At 43.8% G+C, this 24,333-nt stretch overlaps 1 protein-coding gene across 3 annotated transcripts; it reads left to right on the top strand.

The window, feature by feature from the left end:
• Positions 1–497: 497 nt before the first annotated feature.
• TRNAU1AP (tRNA selenocysteine 1 associated protein 1) lies at positions 498–23,929 on the top strand. 3 transcript variants are annotated; one of them, XM_019979897.2, is made up of 9 exons: positions 498–637; positions 1,289–1,386; positions 8,823–8,922; positions 9,534–9,586; positions 12,270–12,401; positions 13,694–13,813; positions 16,683–16,845; positions 17,051–17,084; positions 23,682–23,929. In XM_019979897.2, the coding sequence occupies exons 1-9, from the start codon at positions 611–613 to the stop codon at positions 23,816–23,818; spliced, it is 864 nt and encodes a 287-aa protein (XP_019835456.1). In that variant the 5' UTR covers positions 498–610; the 3' UTR covers positions 23,819–23,929. The 3 variants fall into 3 exon arrangements, with proteins under 3 accessions (XP_019835456.1, XP_019835464.1, XP_070631359.1); XM_070775258.1 differs by lacking the exon at positions 498–637 and adding an exon at positions 778–796; XM_019979905.2 differs by lacking the exon at positions 13,694–13,813.
• Positions 23,930–24,333: the final 404 nt, after the last annotated feature.

Genomic DNA, 24,333 nt, shown 5'->3' with positions numbered 1-24,333 from the left:
TGAGACGCCAGAAAGTGACAAGACTTGAAGACTGGTTTGAGATGACACAGTTGCCCCAATTTACACTCGCTGTAATTCTGCCCTCCCTGCTCCCCAGGGAATGATGGAAGACTCCCAGCGCAGCAGTCAACAGAAATCTCTTGCAAACTGGGAAATGCAGTGTGAAGGGGTGGCTGGAGCGGACCAGTTAGTAATTTGCCTGAGTGAGTGGAACTGAAACGTCCAGACTCCCAAAGGAGATCTTTTACTTGAAGGGGAAAAAAAAGTGCTTATATTTGCTTTTTTTTTTTTAACAAGGAGCGTAAAATTCTGTAATTTTATCTGTACATGTGTGTTTAAATAGAAACCCGAGAAAGCTAGTCACCAGCTCCACCCACAGCCCAGCGCAGGGCAGGGTCTGACCCGCTCCCTCCCGCGGGCTCTAGTCTTGGGACCTGCCCGCCGGGAGCCGGAAAAACCCGGAGCGGCACGCGGGGGCGGTCCTGCGCGCCGAGCTGCGGCGCATGCGCAGAAGGCGGTCGAGGCGCATGCTCCGTGGAGGTCCCGGTTCGGTGGCTCCCGCGTCCGCGCCAGCTCTGGGAACCCACAGAGTCCCGGCGGGGCCGCGGGCATGGCGGCCAGCCTGTGGATGGGCGACGTGAGTGAGGGCGGCTTCCTGGGTCTGTGGCGCAGGAATGTTAGCGTCGCGAGGAAGAAAGGGGCCGAGGGGGGAGGGCCCTCGAATCTCCAGAAGGGTGGACGTGAATGGGTAGGGGAGTTCTTTTACGCGACGCCGGCGCGAGTCCCAGTTATTTAGGTACCGAGGGGGCCAAGACTTAGGGGAAGGGTCCTCAAAGGGTGGAAGTGCTTGGAGAGGGGCAGTTCTTTTAGGTGACGCCCAATTCAGTCCCAGCGTGTAGGTGAAGGGGGCTGACTCGGAGGGGGAGGGGTCTTGGGGGTCCCGCCTGGGTTCGCGGAGGGGAAAAGGAGGGTTTGGGGGCGGTTAGAATAGGAGGAATCCTAAGGGTTGAAGAGCGCCCCTGGTTCTGGGACTGGAGGGATGGATTCCTCCATCCAAGGGGGGCGGCTTCTACAAAGGAGCACATTTAAAGGAAAAGAAGGCGAGGGACCGGGAACGCAGGGGTTCAAATCATTCTGCGCATGGAAACCTCTTCCCCCGCACCCCCAACCCCACTCCCGCCCGCCAGCAGCGTGCAGCCCACCCCGGGCTGAGGGCGGAGGGGCTCCGGATCCGGGAAGCAAGGAGTCTGGATGTGGCCCGACCCGCTCTGCTCTTGTGTTTACGCAGCTGGAGCCCTACATGGATGAGAACTTCATCTCCAGAGCCTTTGCTACCATGGGGGAGACAGTGATGAGCGTCAAAATTATCCGAAACCGCCTCACTGGGTTTGTCCTCTTACTTCAGTCTTCGTTCTACTTTATAGTTCTACTTTATAGATCTCGCCGCGTGTGTCATTCAAGAGAAAGTTAACATCGCGGAGGGTCAGGGCTTTGACCTCTAGTAATAGTTGTCATAATGATGTTAACATTTGGTGGTGTACAGATGACTTGAGGCAGTCTGGGTTTGAAAGCTCTTGTCTGCTGTGTGTGACTTTGAGCAAGTGACTTAATCTCTCCCTCTTGTCTGTAAAAATAGACATAATGAAAGCACCTACCTCATAGAGTCCTGGTGAGGATTAAGTGCCATTAATTCACGGTCAAGGTTTACCACAATGTCTGGCATATGGTATATGCTTGGTAAATATAAATAGATTATGATCTGCTAGGTAATAAGCACTTTAAAATCACAAAAACCTCTGAGCTAAGTACTGTTATTAGAGAAGCTTAATAGCTGTCTTAAATTTACACAGCTTTTAAATGAGAAGCCAGGACTCTAATTCAGCTGTGTTCTCCAAGTTCATGAGTACCCTTAACTCTCATGTGAAACACTACCTATGTGCCACTGTTCTAGATTTCCTGGACACATGGCTGAAATAACCCAGAAATAGTCCCTCTTCTCATGGATTTTACTACTTTCGAATAGGGGAATGAGACAGTAAATACCTACACAAAACAAAATGTGAAGAATACTTTCACATAGGCAAAAAAAAAAGACAGTATTTAGTGAGTATCTACTCTGTGCCGAGTACTAAAGCAGCTTGCTAAAGCATCAGTCAGTTGAAAAATGATGGGAGATAGGAAGTGCAGCCTAGTCTTTGGCTATTTGGTAAACAGGTACTTTCTTATTCTTACAGACAGCAAACCCTGATAAATCAGCTACTGGCATGAAAATACATTTTGTAATACTTTCCAGAACACTGACATAGGTTCTCACATTTTAATCTTTATTAAGAATTGGAATCATCCTTTCCTGCCATTGGGCTTCCCTGGTGACTGAGTGGTAAAGAATCTTCCTGCCAGTGCAGGAGACTCGGGTTCAATCTCTGGGTCAGGACTATCCCCTGGAATAGGAAATGGCAACCAACTTCCATATGCCTGGGAAATCCCATGAACAGAGGAGCCTGGCGGGCTATAATCCATGGGGTCACAAAAGAGTAGGACATGACTTAGCGACTAAACCAGAAATAGCAACCATTGATTACTAAACCCTAGCTGTTTTTTATGGTGGCACCAACATACATATTACATGTGCACTGTGCCTCATATGACAAAGACTTTGAAGTGCCTTGTGAGAATACTGTAAATAAATGTAAATTAAAAACAAGGAACAAAATACAGGGAAAAAATAAGACCCAAGAAAAAGTAATGCACAGTAAAGCATAGTGCTTAACAATGTAGTGATTGGTTGCAAAATACTTAATACCACAGAACTGTACAGTTAAAAAATAGCTGAAATGATAACATTTTATGTAACTGTGTGCGTGCTCAGTCGTGCCTGACTCTACAACCCCATGGACTAGCCCACCAGTCTCCTCTGTCTGTGGGATTCTCCAGGGAAGAATACTAGAGTGAGTTGCTATAACCTTTTTCAATGTAATGTAATCCTTAATGACAATTTTTTTAATTCAGCAAAGAAAAAGAATACAGTTGCATGTGAAATAACCACATCTCTTCCATCACTGGTGGGACTAGAAAATGTTACAGCCACTGGGGACAAGTATCTGGCAGTATCTTTTTTATTTTTTTCCTTAAAAAAAAAAACCAACAACTTGATTTTTGGCTGCACTGGGTCTTTGTTGCTGAGCACCGGCTTTCTCTAGCTGCTGTGAGTGGGGGCTGCGCTCTAGTGCGTAGGCTTCTCATTGCAGTGGCTTCTCATTGCAGAGCAGGGGCTCTATTCACGTGGGCTTCAGGAGTTGTGGCACACAGGCTTAATTGCTCTGAGGCATGTGGGATCTTCCCTGAACAGAGATGGAACCTGTGTCCCCTGCATCGGTAGGTGGATTCTTAACCACTGGACCACCAGGAAGTCCATATATCTTCAGTACATCTGCCTTAGCAAGTCTGCTGCTGCTGCTGCTGCTAAGTCGCTTCAGTAGTGTCCGACTCTGTGCAACCCCATAGACTGCAGCCCACCAGGCTTCCCTGTCCCTGGGATTCTCCAGGCAAGAACATTGGGTGGGTTGCCATTTCCTTCTCCAATGCATGAAAGTGAAAAGTGAAAGTGAAGTCGCTCAGTCATGTCCGACTCTTTGTGACCCCATGGACTGCAGCCCACCAGGCTCCTCCGTCCATGGATTTTCCAGGCAAGAGTATTGGAGTGGGGTGCCATTGCCTTCTCCTTAGCAAGTCTAGTCTTAGGTATTTACTCAAGAGAAATGAAAACGTGTAACTAGCATGAAAAGGACTTGAATATGTATAGCACATTTTGTGTGAGTGTGTGTGTGTGTGCACGCGTGTGCATGCGTGCGAGCTCAGTCCCTCAGTTGTGTCCGACTCTTGGTGGCTTCTCTGCCTACGGAATTTTCCCAACAAGAATGCAGGAGTGGGTTGCCATTTCCTACTCCAGGGGATCTTCCAGGCCCAGGATCAAACTCGAATCTCTTGCATCTCCTGCATCGGCAGGCGGATTCTTTACCACTGTGCCACCTGGGAAGCCCGATAGCATGTGGGACAATGGCCCCAAACTGCAGTCCAGGTATCTGAATAGGTAGATACGTAAATACTGGTATAGTCATACAGTATGTGACTGGTATACACATACAGTTTATGTATATGTATGGTATACGTATACAGTATATGACTTAAAATTTCTGGAGTTTGCTTAAGTTCATGTCCTTTGAGTTGGTGATTCTATCTAGCCATCTTATCCTCTGCCACCCTCTTTTCCTTTTGCCTTTCAGTCTTTCCCAGCATCAGGATGTTTCCACTGAGTCAGTTCTAAAATACACAAAATTAATCTGTGGTGGAAATAACTCAGCATCTAGAAGAATTTGTGCATTTCATTGTATGTAACTTAAAAGGAAAAAACTATGCAGTAATTGAACTCTAATAATAAGCGTGTTAAAATAATTGAGAAAAATGTACCAATATCTGCAACTTACTTTGAAATGTATCAGAAAATAAGGATGTACCTGTATTTTCCATCTCCTGTAAATGTTATCATACTTTCATTATTTAAAAAAAATAAGAAAAAATATCAACAAAAACAAAAAAAGATGATAAATGGGTAAGGATGTGGATGGATTGTCATTTGGTAAAGTAAATATTTTTTAAAAAGTGGTGGATGTGTGTATGTGTGTGTGTGTGTATGTATATATATATATATATATAAGGGTGTTTGCTATGGCAGCTCTTTTAATTTTTATGTTTGGAATTTTTCACAATAAACTGCTGGGGAAAGAATATGGTCAGATTATCCTGAACTCAAGTCCAGCCTTTGGCAAATACCAGCTGTGTAGTTTCGGAGAAGGCAATGGCACCCCACTCCAATACTCTTGCCTGGAAAATCCCATGGACGGAGAAGCCGGGTAGGCTGCAGTCCATGGGGTCGCTAAGAGTGGGGCACGACTGAGCGACTTCACTTTCACTTTTCACTTTCATGCATTGGGGAAGGAAATGGCAACCCACACCAGTGTTCTTGCCTGGAGAATCCCAGGGATGGGGGAGCCTGGTGGGCTGCTGTCTATGGGGTCGCACAAAGTCAGACATGACTGAAGCGACTTAGCAGCAGTAGCAGCAGCAGCAGCAGCTGTGTAGTTTAAGGAGTATTGTATAATCCTGAATCTCAGTCTCCACATCTAAATGGGAGCAGTAGTTTGCTTCTCTCATGGAGTTTTTCTGTGACAATTAGATGAGATGGTGCATGTGAAGTGGTGAGCACAGTGCTTGGCCTATAGTGACCGCTCGGTAACAGTCAGCTCTTACTGGTGATGGTCTTTACATTGGCTTAAATTCTAGCACACACAAGACAGAAAACACAGATTTGCCCCACCGTTCTTCTAAGCATTAACATTTATGGAGCTCATAGACTGTGTTCTTAGATCCCTGGGCTCTGGTACTTCCCTTGCCCGTATCTTTTGGCTTGGTGTCCATAATGTTATTTGAACTGAGTATCATAGTTCCAGAAAAGTCTGATTTATTTCACTGGTGATAGATTTAAGAATGCTGTTAAGTAAAACTGATTTCAGTATAAATCTCTTAGGAGGAAGGAATATCAGAGGATCTAGCCACATGAGTCAGCTCTCCGCATCAGGTGGCCAGAGTATTGGAGTTTCAGCTTCAACATCAGTCCTTCCAATGAACACCCAGGACTGATCTCCTTTAGGATGGACTGGTTGCATCTCCTTGGAGTCCAAGGGACTCTCCAGAGTCTTCTCCAACACCACAGTTCAAAAGCATCAATTTTTCAGCACTCAGCTTTCTTTATAGTCCAACTTTCACATCCATACATGACTACTGGAAAAACCATAGCTTTGACTAGATGGACCTTTGTTGACAAAGTAATGTCTGTGCTTTTTAATATGCTGTCTAGGTTGGTCATAACTTTCCTTCCAAGGAGTAAGCATCTTTTAATTTCATGGCTGCAGTCACCATTTGCAGTGATTTTTGGAGCCCAGAAAAATAAAGTCCCTTATGTCCCTTAGTAATGCTTTAAAAATAGACCACCAGGAAACTCACACATATTCCCCCAATTAGGTCTGGTCCGTGGATTTACTTTGTCCAACTAGATTTTAAGTTTCTTAAGGTCAGGTGCCATGTTCTTCAACTCCGTATCTGCCTGGCTGGTGGTAGGTTATCAAAAAAACTTTTTAAATTACAAAAAATTTAAATTTACAAAAAGTACAATGTACACTCATATAACCACCACCTAATTTCAAAAATTGTTAATATGTTGCTATATTCTCCTTATCTAAGTGTCTATAGAGATTTAAGGAGATTGATGTTTTCTTTTTGCTGAACCACATGAAAGTAAATTATAGGCATTACAACGTTTCTAAATATTTGAGTATTGTTTTTTAATGAATTAGGATCCAGTCAGAGATCAGATCCTGTATTGCATTTGTCTCTTTTTAATGTAGAAATGCCCACTTCTTTCTTTTCTCAGAATAACGACTTTTTGAAGAGGTAAGATTGTCTTACATTAGGTTCTACATTCTGGATTCTGGTCCTAAATTCTGGATTTGTTTCCTTGCCAGCAAATCTGGAAAACTCAGCAGTGGCCACAGGACTGGAAAAGGTCAGTTTTCATTCCAATCCCAAAGAAAGGCAATGCCAAAGAGTGCTCAAACTACCGCACAATTGCACTCATCTCACACGCTAGTAAAGTAATGCTTAAAATTCTCCAAGCCAGGCTTCAGCAATACATGAACTGTGAACTTCCTGATGTTCAAGCTGGTTTTAGAAAAGGCAGAGGAACCAGAGATCAAATTGCCAACATCCGCTGGATCATGGAAAAAGCAAGAGAGTTCCAGAAAAACATCTATTTCTGCTTTATTGACTGTGCCAAAGCCTTTGACTGTGTGGATCACAATAAACTGTGGAAAATGCTTCAAGAGATGGGAATACCAGACCACCTGACCTGCCTCTTGAGAAACCTGTATACAGGTCAGGAAGCAACAGTTAGAACTGGACATGGAACAACAGACTGGTTCCAAATAGGAAAAGGAGTACGTCCAGGCTGTATATTGTCACCCAGTTTATTTAACTTATATGCAGAGTACATCATGAGAAACGCTGGGCTGGAAGAAACACAAGCTGGAATCAAGATTGCCGGGAGAAATATCAGTAACCTCAGATATGCAGATGACACCACCCTTATGGCAGAAAGTGAAGAGGAACTAAAAAGCCTCTTGATGAAGGTGAAAGTGGAGAGTGAAAAAGTTGGCTTAAAGCTCCACATTCAGAAAACGAAGATCATGGCATCTGGTCCCATCACTTCATGGCAAATAGATGGGGAAACAGTGGAAACAGTGTCAGACTTTATTTTTATGGGCTCCAGAATCACTGCAGATGGTGACTGCAGCCATGAAATTAAAAGACGCTTACTCCTTGGAAGGAAAGTTATGACCAACCTAGATAGCATATTCAAATGCAGAGACATTACTTTGCCAACAAAGGTCCGTCTAGTCAAGGCTATGGTTTTTCCAGTGGTCATGTATGGATGTGAGAGTTGGACTGTGAAGAAGGCTGAGCACCGAAGAATTGATGCTTTTGAACTGTGGTGTTGGAGAAGACTCTTGAGAGTCCCTTGGACTGCAAGGAGATCCAACCAGTCCATTCTGAAGGAGATCAGCCCTGGGATTTCTTTGGAAGGAATGATGCTAAAGCTGAAACTCCAGTACTTTGGCCACCTCATGCGAAGAGTTGACTCATTGGAAAAGACTCTGATGCTGGGAGGGATTGGGGGCAAGAGGAGAAGGGGATGACAGAGGATGAGATGGCTGGATGGCATCACTGACTCGATGGACATGAGTCTGAGTGAAATCCGGGAGTTGGTGGTGGACAGGGAGGCCTGGCGTACTGCAATTCATGGGGTCGCAAAGAGTCGGACACGACTGAGAAACTGATCTGATCTGATCATAGTGTTTTATTTGTTCTGTTCCTAATATTTCCTGTAAGCTGGACATTAGATCTGAAGGTTTGCTTGGGTTGCATAGGAATATTTTTATTTTTCGGCTGTGCTAGGTCTTAGGGCACACGAGATCTTCTTCAGTCTTCAATTGTGCAGGGTCTTTAGTTGTGGCATTCGAACTCTTAGTTGTGGCAACTGGGAGGATGGAACCCACGCCCCCTGCCTGGGAGCTGGGAGTCTTAGCCACTGGACCACCAGGGAAGTCCCAGGAAACGTTTTTGGCAAGAGTTCTTCATAGGCGATACAGTACATGAATAAATGATTTACTAAATGAGTCTGGTACTGCCCTGGATGGGCAATACTTATACTCAGGTCTATAAATTCTGAACTGGAGTACAGCATGGAACAAAAATAATATGGGCTGTCATGAGAAAAACATTTTTTCCTGCCCTCCAGCCCAGACTTAGTCTCTCATCTAGGTATCACATCTTGTGTGTACGTGTGTGTCTGTCTGCCTGTGAAAGCTTGAATTACTTTTTTTTTTTTTTTTTTAATTTTTTCATAGGAGGAAACTTGCTTTACAGTTTTGTGTTGGTTTCTGCCATACAACAACTTGAATCAGCCATAATTAAACATATATCCTGTCTCCCCTCCCTCTTGAACCTTCCCTCACCACTCCTTTTTAAATATATTTATTTAATTGGCTGTACCTGGTTTTAGTTGCTGCATGCAAATACTTAGTTGCGGCATATAGGATCTAGTTCTCTGACCAGGTGCATTGGGAGCTCAGAGTCTTAGCCACACGATCATTGTCAAAGTGCCTGGGTATCAGATCTTTAACCATTCCCTTTTTCTGTTTTCGCTCCAGGATCCCGGCTGGCTACTGCTTTGTAGAATTCGCAGATTTGGCCACAGCTGAGAAGTGTTTACATAAAATCAACGGGAAGCCCCTTCCAGGAGCCACACCTGTAAGGACACTTAGATAATGATAATGTTGCCATTTTTGTTACCATGAATGACTGTCATTTGTTGAATGCCTACCATATATTTTATTTAATCCTATAACAACCCTAAACAGTAGACATTGTTATCTTTGACAGACCAGGAAACTGAAGCTCAGGGAGATGGAATAACTTGCCCAAGGCAACACAGGTAGTAAGTGGCAGAGCCAGGATGCAGACCGAAGATTGGTTGCCTCTAAAACCCATGCCCTTTCCACTCTGCACCGCTGCCTCCCTTCACAGAAGACTTGAACCTCTAGACCTCTTGCTTGATTGACAAAGTAGAACAGGCTGGCAGCTGTGAGGACACATTTCAAGAGAGTTGCATTCTGCTCTTCCCACAGTTACTTAGCTTACAGCTGCACCACGCTGGCACACCTGGGCTCATAGAACCATGGAGCTGGCAGTGCCCTTAGCGGTCATCCGTGCATCCCCCTCCTTTTAAACAGGAGAAAAGGCTGAGGCTTAGAGAGGGGGAGATGTTTTGGCCAAGGTAATTTATTTCAGTTTTTTTCCAAAAATTGTTGATTCTTGAAATACCTTTCTCTGTTTTAGTTTGTTTGTTTTTAAATTTTCAGGCAAAGCGTTTTAAACTGAATTACGCCACTTATGGGAAACAGCCAGATAACAGGTAAGTAGAGAGTAGCCACAAGGTAGTTTCAAGTCCTGGGAAATGTCTAAATAGAGACAAGATGTGTTCACTGCACTGGTCACTTCCAGAGAGGAGGATGGGGCGCTGAGTTTGGCTCCAGAGTGCTTCCCTCCTGAAGGCCAACCCCTCCCATCCCTGTTGGGGGATGCTTCCAGTTTGCTCATGGCAAGGCCCTTGTCTTCTCTGTATTTGCTCCCTCTCCTAGTCCCATGACTGCCCATGGTAATGACATTTATTCAGTAAGAATTTCTGTAGCAGCATAAATGTATCAAGCATTTCAGATTGCTTTGAAAGGTGGAGAACAATGTATCAAAGGCTTTAGATAGATTTATACCCTTTGAACCCATAATTCTGCTTTTCAGAATTTATTCATGGATATGTGTAAAGATTATCCCTAAGTGGCACTAGGTAAGGAACCCGCTTGCCAGCGCAGGAGACATAAGAGACGTAGGTTTGATCCCTGGGTTGGAAAGATCTGGAGGAGGGCATGGCAACCCACTCCAATATTCTTGCCTGGAGAATCCCATGGACAGAGAAGCCTGGTGGGCTACACAGTCCATAGAATCGCACAGAGTCGGACACGACTGAAGTGACTTAGCACGCTTGTGTAAAGATTAGCCTTGAAAATGTTCGTTGATATTGTGTAATATCACTTATATGTGGAATCTTAAAAAGAACTTACTTATAAAACAGAAATAGAGCCACAGATGTAGAAAATAAACCTATGGTTACCAGGGGATAAGGGGACGCAGTGAATAAATTGGGAAGTTGGGAGTGACTTGTACGCACTAGTATATATAAAATAGATAACTAATTAGGACCTCCTGTATAGCATAGGGAGCTCTACTTGATACTCTGTAATAGCTTATATGGGAAAAGAATATAAAAAAGAATGGATATGCGTATATGTATAAACTGATTTACTTTGCTGTACACCTAAAGTTAGCACAACATTGTATATCAACTCCAGTAAAAGTTTTTTAAAAAAAGAGAGAAAATGTTCATTGAGATACTACATATAATCGGCAAAATTGGGGGAAAATCCAAGTAATCTAATAATAGGAAAGTGGTTCAAGTTACAATATGTTCATTTTTTGGAATATTGTGTATCCATTAACGTGTCATGTTGTAGCAAAATACTCACATGTCAAGATGTTGGTTAGATGCTGTAAGTGAAAAAAATGCTAGAAACAAATGAGTTGTATCCAATTTTTATAAATTCAAAGGAAGAAGCTAAAGCAAAAGAACAAAAATGCATATCAAGGTGTTCATGGTGATTCCCTTTGAGTTGGGTTATTGGTATTTTATTTTTCTTTGTCCTTTTATATATTCTGATCTTATACAAGGAATATGTATCATACTTGAAATAAAATAATAATGAGTTTATTGTTCTGTTATGGGGGTTGGCAAACTGTGACCTAATTTTGTCATTCGATAAGTCACTGCAGTCGTGTCCGACTCTGTGTGACCCCATAGCCAGCAGCCCACCAGGCTCCCCCGTCCCTGGGATTCTCCAGGCAACAACACTGGAGTGGGTTGCCGTTTCCTTCTCCAGTGCATGAAAGCGAAAAGTGAAAGTGAAGTCGCTCAGTCGTGTCCGACTTAGCGACCCCATGGGCTGCAGCCCACCAGGCTCCTCCATCCATGGGATTCTCCAGGCAACAACACTGGAGTGGGTTGCCATTGCCTTCTCCATTACCTGAAAGCTAGAAATGGTTTTTACTTTTTTTTTCGCGGTGCCTCACGGTTTGCAGGATCCTAGTTACCCAACCAGGATTAAACCCAGGCTGTCGGCAGTGAGAGCACAGAGTCGTAACCACTGGACCGCCAGGAAATTCCCTCTGTATTTTAAATTATTTATTTATTTGGCCATGCTGCTCTGCTTGTGGGGTCTTAGCTCCCTGACCAGGAATCAATTCTATGCCCCCTGCAATGAAAGTGGACCACCTTAACTACTTAAGTAACTTAACTACTGGGCCACCAGGGAAGGCCCCCTGGCCCCCCTTTCATTTTTTAAGGATTGTGGAAACAGATAAAAGACAACAGAAATCAGAGGTGCCCCCAGAGAGCCTACAATAGTTACTGTACGGCCTTCACAGAAAATTTTGCTGACCCTGTCCTGAAAGTTGAGGGATTTCATGTTAGCCCATCTCTAGGAGAGAAGGTTTAGTTCTCATGCTCCCTGTACTTTTCACCATTTGGATTAAAAGTATGCAGTGAACGCAGAATCTCTGGCTTTATCTTTGGAGCATCTCTGACTTATCCCCTGGTCTGCACTCAGGTAAAGCTTGAAGCCAGATAGGCTTTATTCAGTGGGTGAAGGGCCTGGGGCAGGAGACTCCTTTCGAAACTCTTCTACCAGGACTGCCAAATGAAACCAATTACGACTAGGTTCAGAGAAGGCAATGGCACCCCACTCCAGTACTCGTGCCTGGAGAATCCCAGGGACGGGGGAGCCTGGTGGGCTGCCGTCTATGGGGTCACACAGAATCGGACACGACTGAAGCGACTTAGCAGCAGCAGCAGCAGGACTAGGTTAAGGGCCCAGCAGATGTGTTGTTCTCTGACGCAGCACAGAAGAGGTTTATCTAGAATGGGCCAAGAGAGCTCACAAGAACAGAAGTTTTCTTCTTTGTGTCTGAATCTTGTTCTCTCTTCTCAGCCCTGAGTACTCCCTCTTTGTGGGGGATCTGACCCCAGATGTGGATGATGGCATGCTGTATGAGTTCTTCGTCAAAGTCTACCCCTCCTGTCGGGGAGGCAAGGTGGTTTTGGACCAGACAGGCGTGTCTAAGTAAGGTCTTACTTTTATTCATGCCTACCCTGTTGGTTGCAGCATGTATCTCATAGCTGAGGGTGTGATAATGAGGCCATGGTGGTAAGAGTTCAGGCTCTGGAGCCAAACCGCCTGGTGCAAATCCCAGCCTCAGTACTGCCCAGGGATTATGCAGCAGACAAGTTACTGAGCCTCTGCCCCTGTTTCCTCATCTGTGAAATGGGACCGATTTATAGTGTCTGCATCTCATGGGGGTTGGTGTGAGGATGAAATGATGTAATGTAAATAAATCAATAGAAAATGCTTTATAGGTATTTCCTTTTTTATTTATTATTTTTACTTTAAAAATGGAAAGACCTTAAGGGTTTATATATATATTTTTTCCTCTGTTACCGTTTTTTACAGGATATTGAATATATATAGTTCCCTGTGCTATACAGTAGGACCTCGTTTATCTATAGTGGTTTATATCTGCTAATCTCAGACTCCTCCTAATTTATCCCTTTTCTACCCTCTTGCACCTTTGTTAACCATAAGTTTGTTTTCTGTGTCTGTGAGTCTCTTTCTGTTTTGTAAGTAAGTTCATTTATATCATATTTTAGATTCCACACGTAAGTGAGATCATATGCTATATGTCGGGAAAGATTCCTTTTTTGATCTGAGTAGTAGTTATGAGCTTGGACTTTGAATTCTGCTTCTGGTATGACTTTGGGCAAGTCATTAAACATCTTTGAAGTTTGGTTTTGCCTTCAATAAGATGTGGATACTCCCTTCATCAAGTTGTTGGACAGTTTATTGAGATAACTGGGAAAATACTCAGCATAGTGCCTGGGAAATAATAAGTGGTCATTAAATGTTAACTGTCATTCATTTATCCCCAAGTGGGATATGAGTTCAGGAAAGCAGGAACCTTGTCTGCTTGTGACTGCTGAGTCCCAGTGCCTTGGGTAGCACCTGGCATGCAGGGCAGGCTCCGTAAATATTTGGCCTTCTGTGACTGTTACTACTACTGCTTCTACTGTAATAATAATAATAATACTTTCCAGTAGATCGGGAAGGAAGCTCCTGTTTGGGGAGAAGCCATATCAGGATGGCATGGAGGAGGTTGGTGAACTGAAAGTGGGATCCTCCAGTGCTGGGGTGTCACACCGCTCTGTGACACCCCTCTGTTCAGTGGGGCGCTCAGGCCTGCCCGTGTGGTTTGATGGGAGCTCTCTCCCTTCTCAGCTTCTTTTCCATTCTTTGGTTTTACCTGCATCACATTTGTGATCTAAATAGTGCGTGTGTATGTGTGTGTCTTTTTCCTGCAGGGGTTATGGTTTTGTGAAATTCACAGATGAGCTGGAACAGAAGCGAGCCCTGACAGAGTGCCAGGGAGCCATAGGACTGGGGTCTAAACCAGTGCGGCTGAGCGTGGCCATCCCCAAAGCGTGAGTCCTGCGCTGGCGTGGGAACCGAGACATGCCTCGTCGGTTGCTGATAATCAGGGCATCCGCTTGCTGATTGGGAGGCTGCCAGGCGACTCAGTGCAGGTCACAAGTAATGAGTGCCTGGTATTTGCCAGGCTGGGTGCTGGAGATGAGCCAGCGTCACTGTTGCCCCTGCAGAAGCTTACAGCTGAGGAGAGAGCTATGACTGGGGGAGGCAGGCACACTGAGAATCGCCATAGCGATGCTGGAAAAGCAGTTGGGCTCTGCAAACTTAGTTTGTGTGCTCTTTGCCCAGTAGAGCTGCTATTGAAACATACAAACCTCTTATGAGTGCCCCTTGCTATGGGAGTGGCTAAGAATTAATGATATAGGGAATATGATATAGGAAATTGCCACAAGCCACGCCTTGTGGCCAAAAGAAGAAGAATAATGTAAGCAGGATAGAAGATTATATACATCACTATTGTACCTGTCACTCTGGGCAGGAAACCCTTCTTCCCGTGCATATCCAAGCATGTTTTATACTCAGATATAAGATAGTTTTTCTCTGCGTAGAATCTTCCATCCTTTGGCCCAAGCAGTGGTTCTCAACTTGAGGACATTGGCAACACCTAAAGATAAATTTGATTGTCACATCCCATACTGGGAGAGGGAAGCCTTTCGAATCTAATGAGTACAGGCCAGGTATGCTATTAAACATTGTACAGTGCACAAGACATCTCCCGGAACAAAGAATGGTCTCCTCTGCCACCCAAAAGTCAACTTTACAAAGCCTGAGAAACTTCGTGTTAAAGTATGTAAGTGGTTACACTCTTTGGGCAGAACTTCCAGATGGCCGTGTTTTTTAAGACAGCAAAGATTTGGAGGCTCTTTGCAGTTTAGCCTCAGCGATTCTCCCCTCCAAATGTTATTTGTTCTAAACTCTACTGTATATGTAAAAACATTAAAGAAAACATTGAAAAGAAAGAAGTTCCTTGTTACTCTAAATGACTGCTTATAATTTCTGGGTTCCTTTTCAGGCTTCTGTATAAATGTAGATACTGATGTAATACACTGCATGCATATGGGTCAGTTTACATGTGGTAGATTCGTTGCTTATTCCTTTTTAATGACAATAACAGTGTTCACCCTTGTTCTTCCCAGTTTACTCAGTATACACACTCACTTTGCCATAGAGTTGCATAGTTGTCATCATTACAACATTTGTAATAGCTGCGGAATATTCTTTTGATTGCATATTCTGTCTAGCAGTTCCTCTGATGTTTACTATTTTGGTCGTTTCTGCTTTGTCATCATTTATTCAGTCAGTGATAACTGAGTCCCTGCAACTGCAGCCCCGCCCTAGACTTTGAAGTTGTAGCTATAAACAAGAAAAACAAAGTCTGTTCTGCAGAGCAGTTATTTTGTTACATCTGTTTCTTCACTGAGCATTGTTGTCAGCATTTAATGCCTGCCTCTGGGGAGGTGCCCTCATGCACTAAGAATTGAGTGATCAGAGTTTCCTTGGAGAGTCAGACTTGTAAGCCGAGTGTGGAGAAACAGAAATGTGTAGACCCAGGCCCTGTGCCTTCAGTGACCTGAACATGTCATGAGGGTGGTAGACTCCTTGGACGCATGGGTCAGGGGGGTAGGGTCATGGAGGCAAACATGAGCAGTTTTTAGCCTGGCAGTGGGCAGGGAGAGGAAATCTCTGCCATCAGACTTGATCGAGCCGTCCCATCGGGAGGTGATGCTAAGGCAGTCAGATGCAGCCTAACTGCTCAGGCTGAGTCCTCACCAAGCTGACATTGAGCACACGAGGAACCTGGGAAGAGGTCATCACCTGTGGTTTTTTAAGGTTTTGAAAGCAGTGGATCTTTTGCACGCTTGACATTGTCTTTGGTTAGCAGTGACTGGGGTAGCTGTGGAATCAGAGAAGAAAGCTTTCCGTTGACTTTGGGCCTCAGCCCTGGTTGGTCAATGCAGGAAGGGGGAGATGGATAGGAGACTTGAGTCTGCAGGGCAGGTGCTGTATGAACCGTGTTGTGGTTGGGGTGCAAGCCTTGGAGTTAGAATTTGGCTCCAGTCCTCTGTGTAGTCTTGGGTAAATCACTTAACCGTTCAGAGGCTGTGTTCTCATTTTTACAGAGGGAATAATAAATAATAGCTCTGACATAGAGCTATGCAGGACTTAAAGTAGGAGACCATATATAAAAAAGAATGGGAACAAATCCCAAGTACCTACTCCACAGATGGTATCTCTGACTACAGTTCCAGGCTCCTGAAACACTTAACCTTATGTTTTTGCAGGGAAAAGGTGATAAGAGATTTTGTAATTTGCAAATGCTCCTTGGATCATTCTAAATCCAGATTATCCAGGCCATGTTTATCTGAGCCTTTGTGGCTGGCAGAAAAACAGCCCTCCAAGATCTTGAGAAGGGGAAAAGTCAGTACTAAAAAAGTTTGTAAGGGAGACAAACCTAACCATTGGAAGTGCCTTTTTTTTTTAATTTGGCCATGCTGTGTGGCCCACAGGATCCCAGTGCCCCGATCAGGGACTGAACCTGGGCCCGTGGAACTCAAAGTGCAGAGTCCCCACCGCTGGACCACCAGGGATTCCCAGAAGCTCCTGTCTTTAAAGCTGGGTTCTGGGATCAGACTGCCTGGGTTTGAATCTCTTAACTCACTATGTGACTTTGGACAACGATGTAATCTCTCTCTACCTCAGTTTTCTCATCTGTGAAATAGGATTAATTATATATTTACTGTATAGCACCATTTTGGGGATTAAACGAGTTAGTCTGTGTAAAGCACTTAGAACAGTCCCGGTCATATCGTATTATGGAAATGTTTGCTCATTTGTTTGTTTATTTTTCCTTCTTCCTTTAAGGAGCCGTGTGAAGCCAGTGGAATACAGTCAAATGTACAGTTACAGCTACAACCAGTATTACCAGCAGTACCAGAACTACTACGCCCAGTGGGGCTATGACCAGAACACAGGCAGCTACAGCTACAGTTATCCCCAGTACGGCTACACCCAGAGCACCATGCAGGTAACCATGATTTGGCCAGTCTGGCCCCGCATCCTCTAGAGACCTGGGTGAGTCTCCGGGATGGGGTGGTTAAGGACAGGAGCTTGTGCTTCAGAAAGACAGGGAAAGATGAAGCAGCTTAATTCCCCTTGTTAAAAAAAAGCCATCCTAGTCCTGGGCCAGGCTTTCACTGTGCTTCTCACCCACCTCTCTGGTCTCTTGGCAGACGTATGAAGAAGTCGGAGATGATGCATTGGAAGGTAAGAAAGGACTCCCTTCACTCAGTGTAGGATGTGAATGTCACCTGAGTCGGGAGTGCAGGTCCCAAATCACCCCAGGGAGCGACAGATGGAGGCGGGCACCTGAGGCTCCCTGGACTCGTGGTGGTCTACCCCAGGGTGTAGGTCTGAACCGAAGACTCGATGGCCTTATATTTGTTGCACAGTTTGTCAGATGCCTGTAAAATAATTTTTAATTTCACATTTTAATTTTTTTCCATACTTTTTTTTGGCTACGCTGAGTCTTTGTTGCCAAGCCCAACAGTCTTTCTCTGGTTGCAGAGCACAGGCTCTAGAGCGTGCAGGCTCTTTGTCACCTGTGGGCTTAGTTGCCCTGCAGTATACGGAATCTTAGTTCCCTGACCAGGGATTGAACCGGAGCCCCCTACATTAGAAGGCAGATTCTTAACCACTGGACCACCAAGGAACTCCCCCCATGTATCTTAAATTACATATTCTCCTCACTTTCAAGTATAGTTAGGATTGAAAGTTTGGAAAATACAGTAAAGTATAAGGAAGAGACTAAAATCACCCCCCAGTTTTGCTACATGGTAATAGCCATTATTGCTTATTTAAAATTAAAAGTGTGTGTTGTAATTTTTTACTGAATTTAACAGAGAAAAAGTAAAACCAAAGTAATTGCTGACCTTCAGACAAATATTTTTTCAAATGAGATATTCATACTTTTAAAGGAGTCTAAGGTTTGAAAAAATTATAAAAAGATTTTTTTAAATTTTTTTCAACATATTTCTGAACAGAATGTTAGGTTTAAGTTTTAAAGAAGTAAAATCAAACATCGATTTCTAAGTAAATAAAGCTTTATTATAAGGTACAAAAAGACTCCGAGTTTAAAATCTTAAGTCTGTTTTAAGAATTATTCTTCAAGAGAAGGTCATAGGGAAAATGTGATCTGTAAGCAAAATATCCTTTAAAGGAAACATCATCCGTAGCCATAAAACAAACTTCATAGCGTTTTAAAGCACTACACTGAACGTGTTGTCATCTGATTCTGGCAGCAGCGACCATAGGGGTGGGCTGGGCAGACACAGCTCCACTAGAGGGATGGTGAGCAGGAGATCCACGTGGTCTTCTCAGGATCACGCAGTGAGTTAGGAGCAAGGTTCAACCTGGAGTCCCTGTCTTTCTAGCCTTAGTCTCTTGCCTTTTCTTGCTTCCTTTTTAGAGAAATTATCCTGATTATAACCATATTTGTGTGTAACTCCTTAGAGTTTTTCTATTTCTTCATCATCCATTATTACAGCCAACACTGCTATAATAGTTTTGCAGGCACTGCTGCCTGTGAACACTTGGATGAATAGGTATTTTTATAAATCCCATTATACAGAAAAGAAAACTGAAGCTTAAATAATTAACAGCCAACAAGTTTCACTATGTGCAGGGCACTGTTCTAAGCACGTAAACAGGTATTAACTCACTTGACATTCACAGTGGTTTTGAGGTAAGTACCATAATTATCTTGATTTTACAGAAGAGGAAACAAATGAAATTTCGTGTTCAAGGTCAGCTTAGTTGCAACATCATAGCAAGAGGTAGACTGTCTTGGAACCCTGCAGTCTTGCCCCAGACTTCAGGCTCTTTACCACAGTTACAATGCCTCCCTCTTTTTTTTTGGTGGCCAGATCTTAGTTCCCCAATCGGGGATTGAGCCCACACCTTTGGCAGTGAAAGCATGGAGTCCTAACCACTGGACCACCAGGGAAGTCCCTAATGCCTCCCATTTTCAGCTAATAGCCGCACAGAGACAGGGCCCAGGAGGGACGTCATCCTTCTTCATCTGTACCTTGGGTTCAGCAGGCCATCTTCCAGGCCCTGTCATCCAAGTGAGGAAGGGTGCTGTACTGTCCATGCATCCGTACATTTCTACACACCCAAATACCTGTCCTTGGGAATTCCCTGGCGGTCCAGTGCCAGGTGCTTTCACCACCATGGCCCGGGTTCAGTCCCTGGTCAAGGAACTGAGATCCCTAGAGCTGTGTGGCTCAGCCAGAAACACCCAAAACAAAACACAGCTGCAGCAGAAATGCTTGCCCTTGCTGGAGCCTTTTGCTAATCTGTTCCCATACGCCATTACCAGCACTGAGTGGAGTGGCCAGACTGGTCATGCTCTGCTTTCCTGGAGTTCCCATATGGAGCTGCTGTACATGCTCAAAACTTCAACTCATAATTTAGATTAGAATTAACGAGAGAGATTCCTCTGGTTGCAGGAATGGGCACAGTTTATATGTGAAAAGATTCACCACTGCTTGGTTGATTCAGCACTAACTGGCTGATTCTAACGAGTACCTGAGAAAGTTGGAAACAGTTTACAAAAGAAGCGCAAATGGCCTATAAACCACAAGAGAAAAGAATTTAAGCATATACCATTTGTGTTAGTCAAGATTCTCCAGAGAAATAGAGCCGAAAGGATATATGTATTTATAATCTGTGATGTGCTTCAGCAAGCTGGAGGCTCAGGCAGGATTTCTATATTAGCACCTAGAGGTAGAATTCCTACTTTGGGAATCCTCAGTTTAAGGCCTTTAATTGATTGGCTAAGGCCCACCCACATTATTGAGAATAATCACCTTTACTTAAAGTCAACTGATTTGTAGATGTGAATCACATCTACAGAATATCTTTGTCTAGACTGGTGTTTCACCAAACAACTGGTCACCACTACCCTGACCAAGTTGACACAAAATGTAACCATCACACTGCTAATACTAGTACTTAAATACAAATTAAAATATACTATCTTTCTACAAAGAATTCTTAAAATGTTCATATGCATGAAATCAATTTTACCTGAAAGATTTTATCCCACAATGATATCAATACAGATAAATATCTAATGATAGGAGATTTATTAAATATTGGTAAGATTTTAATTAGATTTTTATTTTATTAAATGTCTTTTTCTAAGAATATTGATGTAGAAAAATGTTCTCAATGAAAAAATTTCTGAAATACAATAGGATATACAGTAAGAACTCGGTTAGGTTTTTTGGTTTTTATTTTGGAGGGTGTAACTCACATAACATAAAATCCACCCTTTTAAAGTACACAGTAGTTTTCAAAAATAGCCACAAAGTTGTACAGCCATTACCACTGTTTAATTCCAGTGAAGAATACTGTGAAACCACTAGCAGTCACTCCGATATCCTGTCCCTGGCAACCACTCACCTACTTTGGATTTACGTATCCTGAACATTCTAAATAAATGGAGTCATGTGTGATATGTGGTCCTTTGTGAACAGCCTCTCTGACTTAACTTCTGATTTCTCTGTGTTACAGCATGCATCATTCCTTTCTTTTTATGGTTGAATAATATTCCATTCTGTGGATATCCATTCAGTTGATGGACATTTGGATTGTGTCCATTTTCACTGTTACAAATAATGTTGTTATGAACATACGTGTGTAAGTTTTTGTGTGGACATAGAAAAGTTTTCAGGGACAGGTTTTCAGTACTCTTCAGTATATACCTGGGAGTGTAGTGCTGGATCATATAGTAAACTCCGTTTAACCATTTGAGAAATGGCCAGACCTGTCCAAAAATGCTTGGAGCATTTCCATTTCTCCACATTCTCACCAACAGTTACTAGTTGTCATTTTGGCTGTCATAGTGGCTTTGATAGCAGATTGCCACTTCATGGCAAGTAGAAGGGGAAAAAGTGGAATCAGTGGTAGATTTCCTCTTCTTCGGCTCTAAAATCACTGCAGATGGTGACCACAGCCATGAAATCAGATGATGGCTTCTTGGAAGGAAAGCTATGACAAACCTACGCAGTGTGTTAAAAAGCAAAGATGGCACTTCGCTGACAAAGGTCTATATAGTCAAAGCCATGGTTTTTCCAGTAGTCATGTACGAATGTGAGAGTTGGACCATAAAGAAGACAGAATGCTGAAGAATTGGTATTTTCAAACTGTGGTGCTAGATAAGACTATTGAGAGTCCCTTAGACAGCCAGGAAATCAAACCAGTCAGTCCTAAAGGAAATCAGCCCTGAATACTCCTTGGAAGGACTGATGCTGAAGCTCCAGTACTTTAGCCACCTGATAAGAGCCAACACATTGAAAAAGACCCTGATGCTGGGAAATATTGAGAGCAGAAGTGGGCAGCAGAGGATGAGATGGTTGGTTGGCATCACTGACTCCAGGGACATGAGTTTGAGCAGACTCGGGGAGATGGTGAAGGACAGGGAAGCCTGGGGTGCTGCGGTTCACGGGGTCTCATTCATTTGGCTGCACCGGGTCTTAGTGGTGGCAGTTGCAGCGTGCACAATCTTTAGTTGTGGCATGTGGAATCTAGTTCCCTGACCAGGGAGCGAACCAGGGCCCCCTGCATTGGGAGTTCAGTTCAGTCGCTCAGTTGTGTCCAGCTCTTTGCAACCCCATAGACTGCAGCATGCCAGGCTTCCCTGTCCTTCACCAACTCCCAGAGCTTGCTCAAACTTGTGTCCATTGAGTTGGTGATGCCATCCAACCATCTCATCCTCTGTTGTCCCCTTCTGCCTTCAATCTTTCCCAGCATCAGGGTCTTTTCCAATGAGGCAGTTCACATCAGGTGGCTAAAGTATTGGAGCTTCAGCATCAGTCCTTCCAATGAATGTTCAGGACTGATTTCCCTTAGGACTCACTGGTTTGATCTTGCAGTCCAAAGGAGTCTCAAGAGTTTTCTCCAACACCACAGTTTAAAAGCATCAATTCTTTGGTGCTCAGCTTTCTTTATAGTCCAACTCTCACATCCATACATAACTATTGGAAAAACCATAGCTTTGACTAGACGGGCCTTTGTCAGCAAAGTAATGTCTCTGCTTTTTAATAGGTTGTGTATGTTGGTCATAGCTTTTCTTCCAAGGAGCAAGCATCTTTTGATTTCATGGCTGCAGTCACCATCTGCAGTGATTTTGAAGCCAAGAAAAGAAAGTCTGTCACTGCTTCCATTTTTCCGCATCTATTTTCCATGAAGTGATGGGACTGGATGCCATGCTCTTAGTTTCTTGAATGTTGAATTTTAAGCCAACTTTTTCACTCTCTTTCATTTTCATTAAGAGGCTTTTTAGTTCCTCTTCACTTTCTGCCATAAGGGTGGTGTCATCTGCATATCTGAGGTTACTGATATTTGTCCCAGCAATCTTGATTACAGCTTGTGCTTCTTCCAGCTCAGCGTTTCACATGATGTACTCTGCGTAGAAGTTGAATAAGCAGGGTGACAATTTACAGCCTTGACGTACTTTTTTCCCAATTTGGAACCAGTCTGTTCCATGTGCGGTTCTAACTGTTGCTTCCTGAACCTGCATACAGATTTCTCAGGTGGCAGGTCAGGTGGTCTGGTATTCCCATCTCTTGAAGAATTTTCCTCAGTTTGTTGTGATCCACACAATCAAAGGCTTGGGAGTGCAGAGTCTTACCCACCGGACCACCAGGAAAGTCCCTACTGTTCTGAGTTTTGCAGTGACAAAACTTCCTTCTCTTTATAGGTTTGTCACATAGCTATACACCCCTAAAGAGCAGGGTGTAGTTTTGCCTGTTTTTGAATCTTAATGCTGTGCTGTGTATACTGTCTTGCTTCTTTCCTTCAGTATTTTATTTGTGAGATTCATCCAAGTTGGATGCCACCGAGGTTCATTCTCAGTGCTCAGTAATATTCCCTCCTAAGAATAGATTACTTGTTAGGGGTTTAAAAGGAAACTCTTGTTTTGTCATGATTTCTGGTGAACAAATACCACTATTGCAATCAAGAAAAAAATATTTTTAAATACAGAACTTGGTGTTTCAGCTTGTGTATTTGACTCTGGCTCTTTCCTTAGACATTCTTTGTTCTTGATTTAGTAATCTTGATCAGGTTTCCCAAACCCAAATTTCAGAAAAGGACCACACCAGAAAATCTGAGACATGTGACAGCTACAGGTATGTGTAGTGTTTAATAAACATGGAATGACAGCCAGAACTACTTGAGTACTAATTACATGTTACATTCTGTAAAGTTAGTTAGACCCTTGATTAACTTTACCATAGGAGCCACCAAGTAAGCCCATAGTAAAGAGTCTGCCTGCAGTGCAGGAGACCCTGGCTCGATCCCTGGGTCAGGAAGATCCCCTGGAGAAGGAAATGGCAACCCACTCCAGTGTTCTTGCCTGGGAAATCCCACGGAGGAGCCTGGCAGGCTACAGCCTATGGGGTCACAAAGAGTCGGACACGACTGAGCGACTGCGCTTTCTACTTTCTTTTCTTGATTCACTAGGGCTTAGGGCCTCTTGCCAGCTTCAATCATAAATCCACATGTAACTGTAGTCAGCCTTCTCTATCTTCCATTCCTTCACCTTCTTGGATTCAGCCAGCCGTGGATTGAATTGTGTAGTGCTGTAGCATTTACTCCTGAAAGCCTCCACACGCAAGTGGATCCTGTGCTGTTTGAGGTCAGACTGTCCCCTGCCCTGCTCTCATCCTCACGAACCCTACAGAGGCAGCAGGGCCGGCAGCCCTGGCGAGGAAGGAGGGAGCAGGGCACCGAGTCCCGTGGCTGCCGAGTGCTGCGCCCCTCTGCACCCCCGAACCACCCTTGCTTCTCTTCCAGACCCCATGCCGCAGCTGGATGTGACCGAGGCCAACAAGGAGTTCATGGAGCAGAGCGAGGAGCTGTACGATGCGCTCATGGACTGTCACTGGCAGCCTCTGGACACAGTGTCTTCAGAGATCCCTGCCATGATGTAGCCAGGACAAAGGACAAGCCAGAATGGACTTGAGGGAGAGAAGAGACTCCTTTTTTAAAGTTCCTGCAAGACTTTTTTTGAAATGTTTCATAAAGATTTTAGTAATCAACCATTCCTGCAATTATATTTTTCCTCTAACACAGCTGCCTTCATTTGAGTTTGAAAACCCAGAGACCAGTTGGAAGAGGGTTGAATGAAGTTCATCTTTGAACAGTAATCTCATTTATCTACATAATGTCACCTACACTCCTGGACATAATGATTAACCAAGGTGGGTCATAAGTTACTAAGCCAACTTCTTAGGAAAGTTCACATTTAAGGTTGTGGTTACCTGCTGGGATAGTGTCAAATGGTGGGCTGTTACTTGTTTTCAGGTTTCCTTTCCCCCTACAAATTTGCTTCAAATCTGTTGGCAAGGAATTCATTGTTTGAACTGGGGAGTAAATTGCAGGGCCCATTAAATAGTTGAACGGTGGCTCAGATGGTCAAGTGTCTGCCTGCAATGTAGGAGACCTG

This window comes from Bos indicus, chromosome 2, assembly GCF_029378745.1.
Source record: "Bos indicus isolate NIAB-ARS_2022 breed Sahiwal x Tharparkar chromosome 2, NIAB-ARS_B.indTharparkar_mat_pri_1.0, whole genome shotgun sequence".
Classification (NCBI taxonomy): Eukaryota; Metazoa; Chordata; class Mammalia; order Artiodactyla; family Bovidae; genus Bos; species Bos indicus.
This window is presented reverse-complemented; position numbering and strand designations above follow the sequence as displayed.

Excerpts from the sequence above, each read along its gene's own strand:
- TRNAU1AP (XM_019979897.2), top strand. The coding sequence starts at position 611 with ATGGCGGCCAGCCTGTGGATGGGCGAC. Across the intron at positions 1,387-8,822 it reads ATCCGAAACCGCCTCACTGG|GATCCCGGCTGGCTACTGCT; the intron begins GTTTGTCCTCTT and ends TTTTCGCTCCAG. Across the intron at positions 8,923-9,533 it reads CCCTTCCAGGAGCCACACCT|GCAAAGCGTTTTAAACTGAA; the intron begins GTAAGGACACTT and ends TTAAATTTTCAG.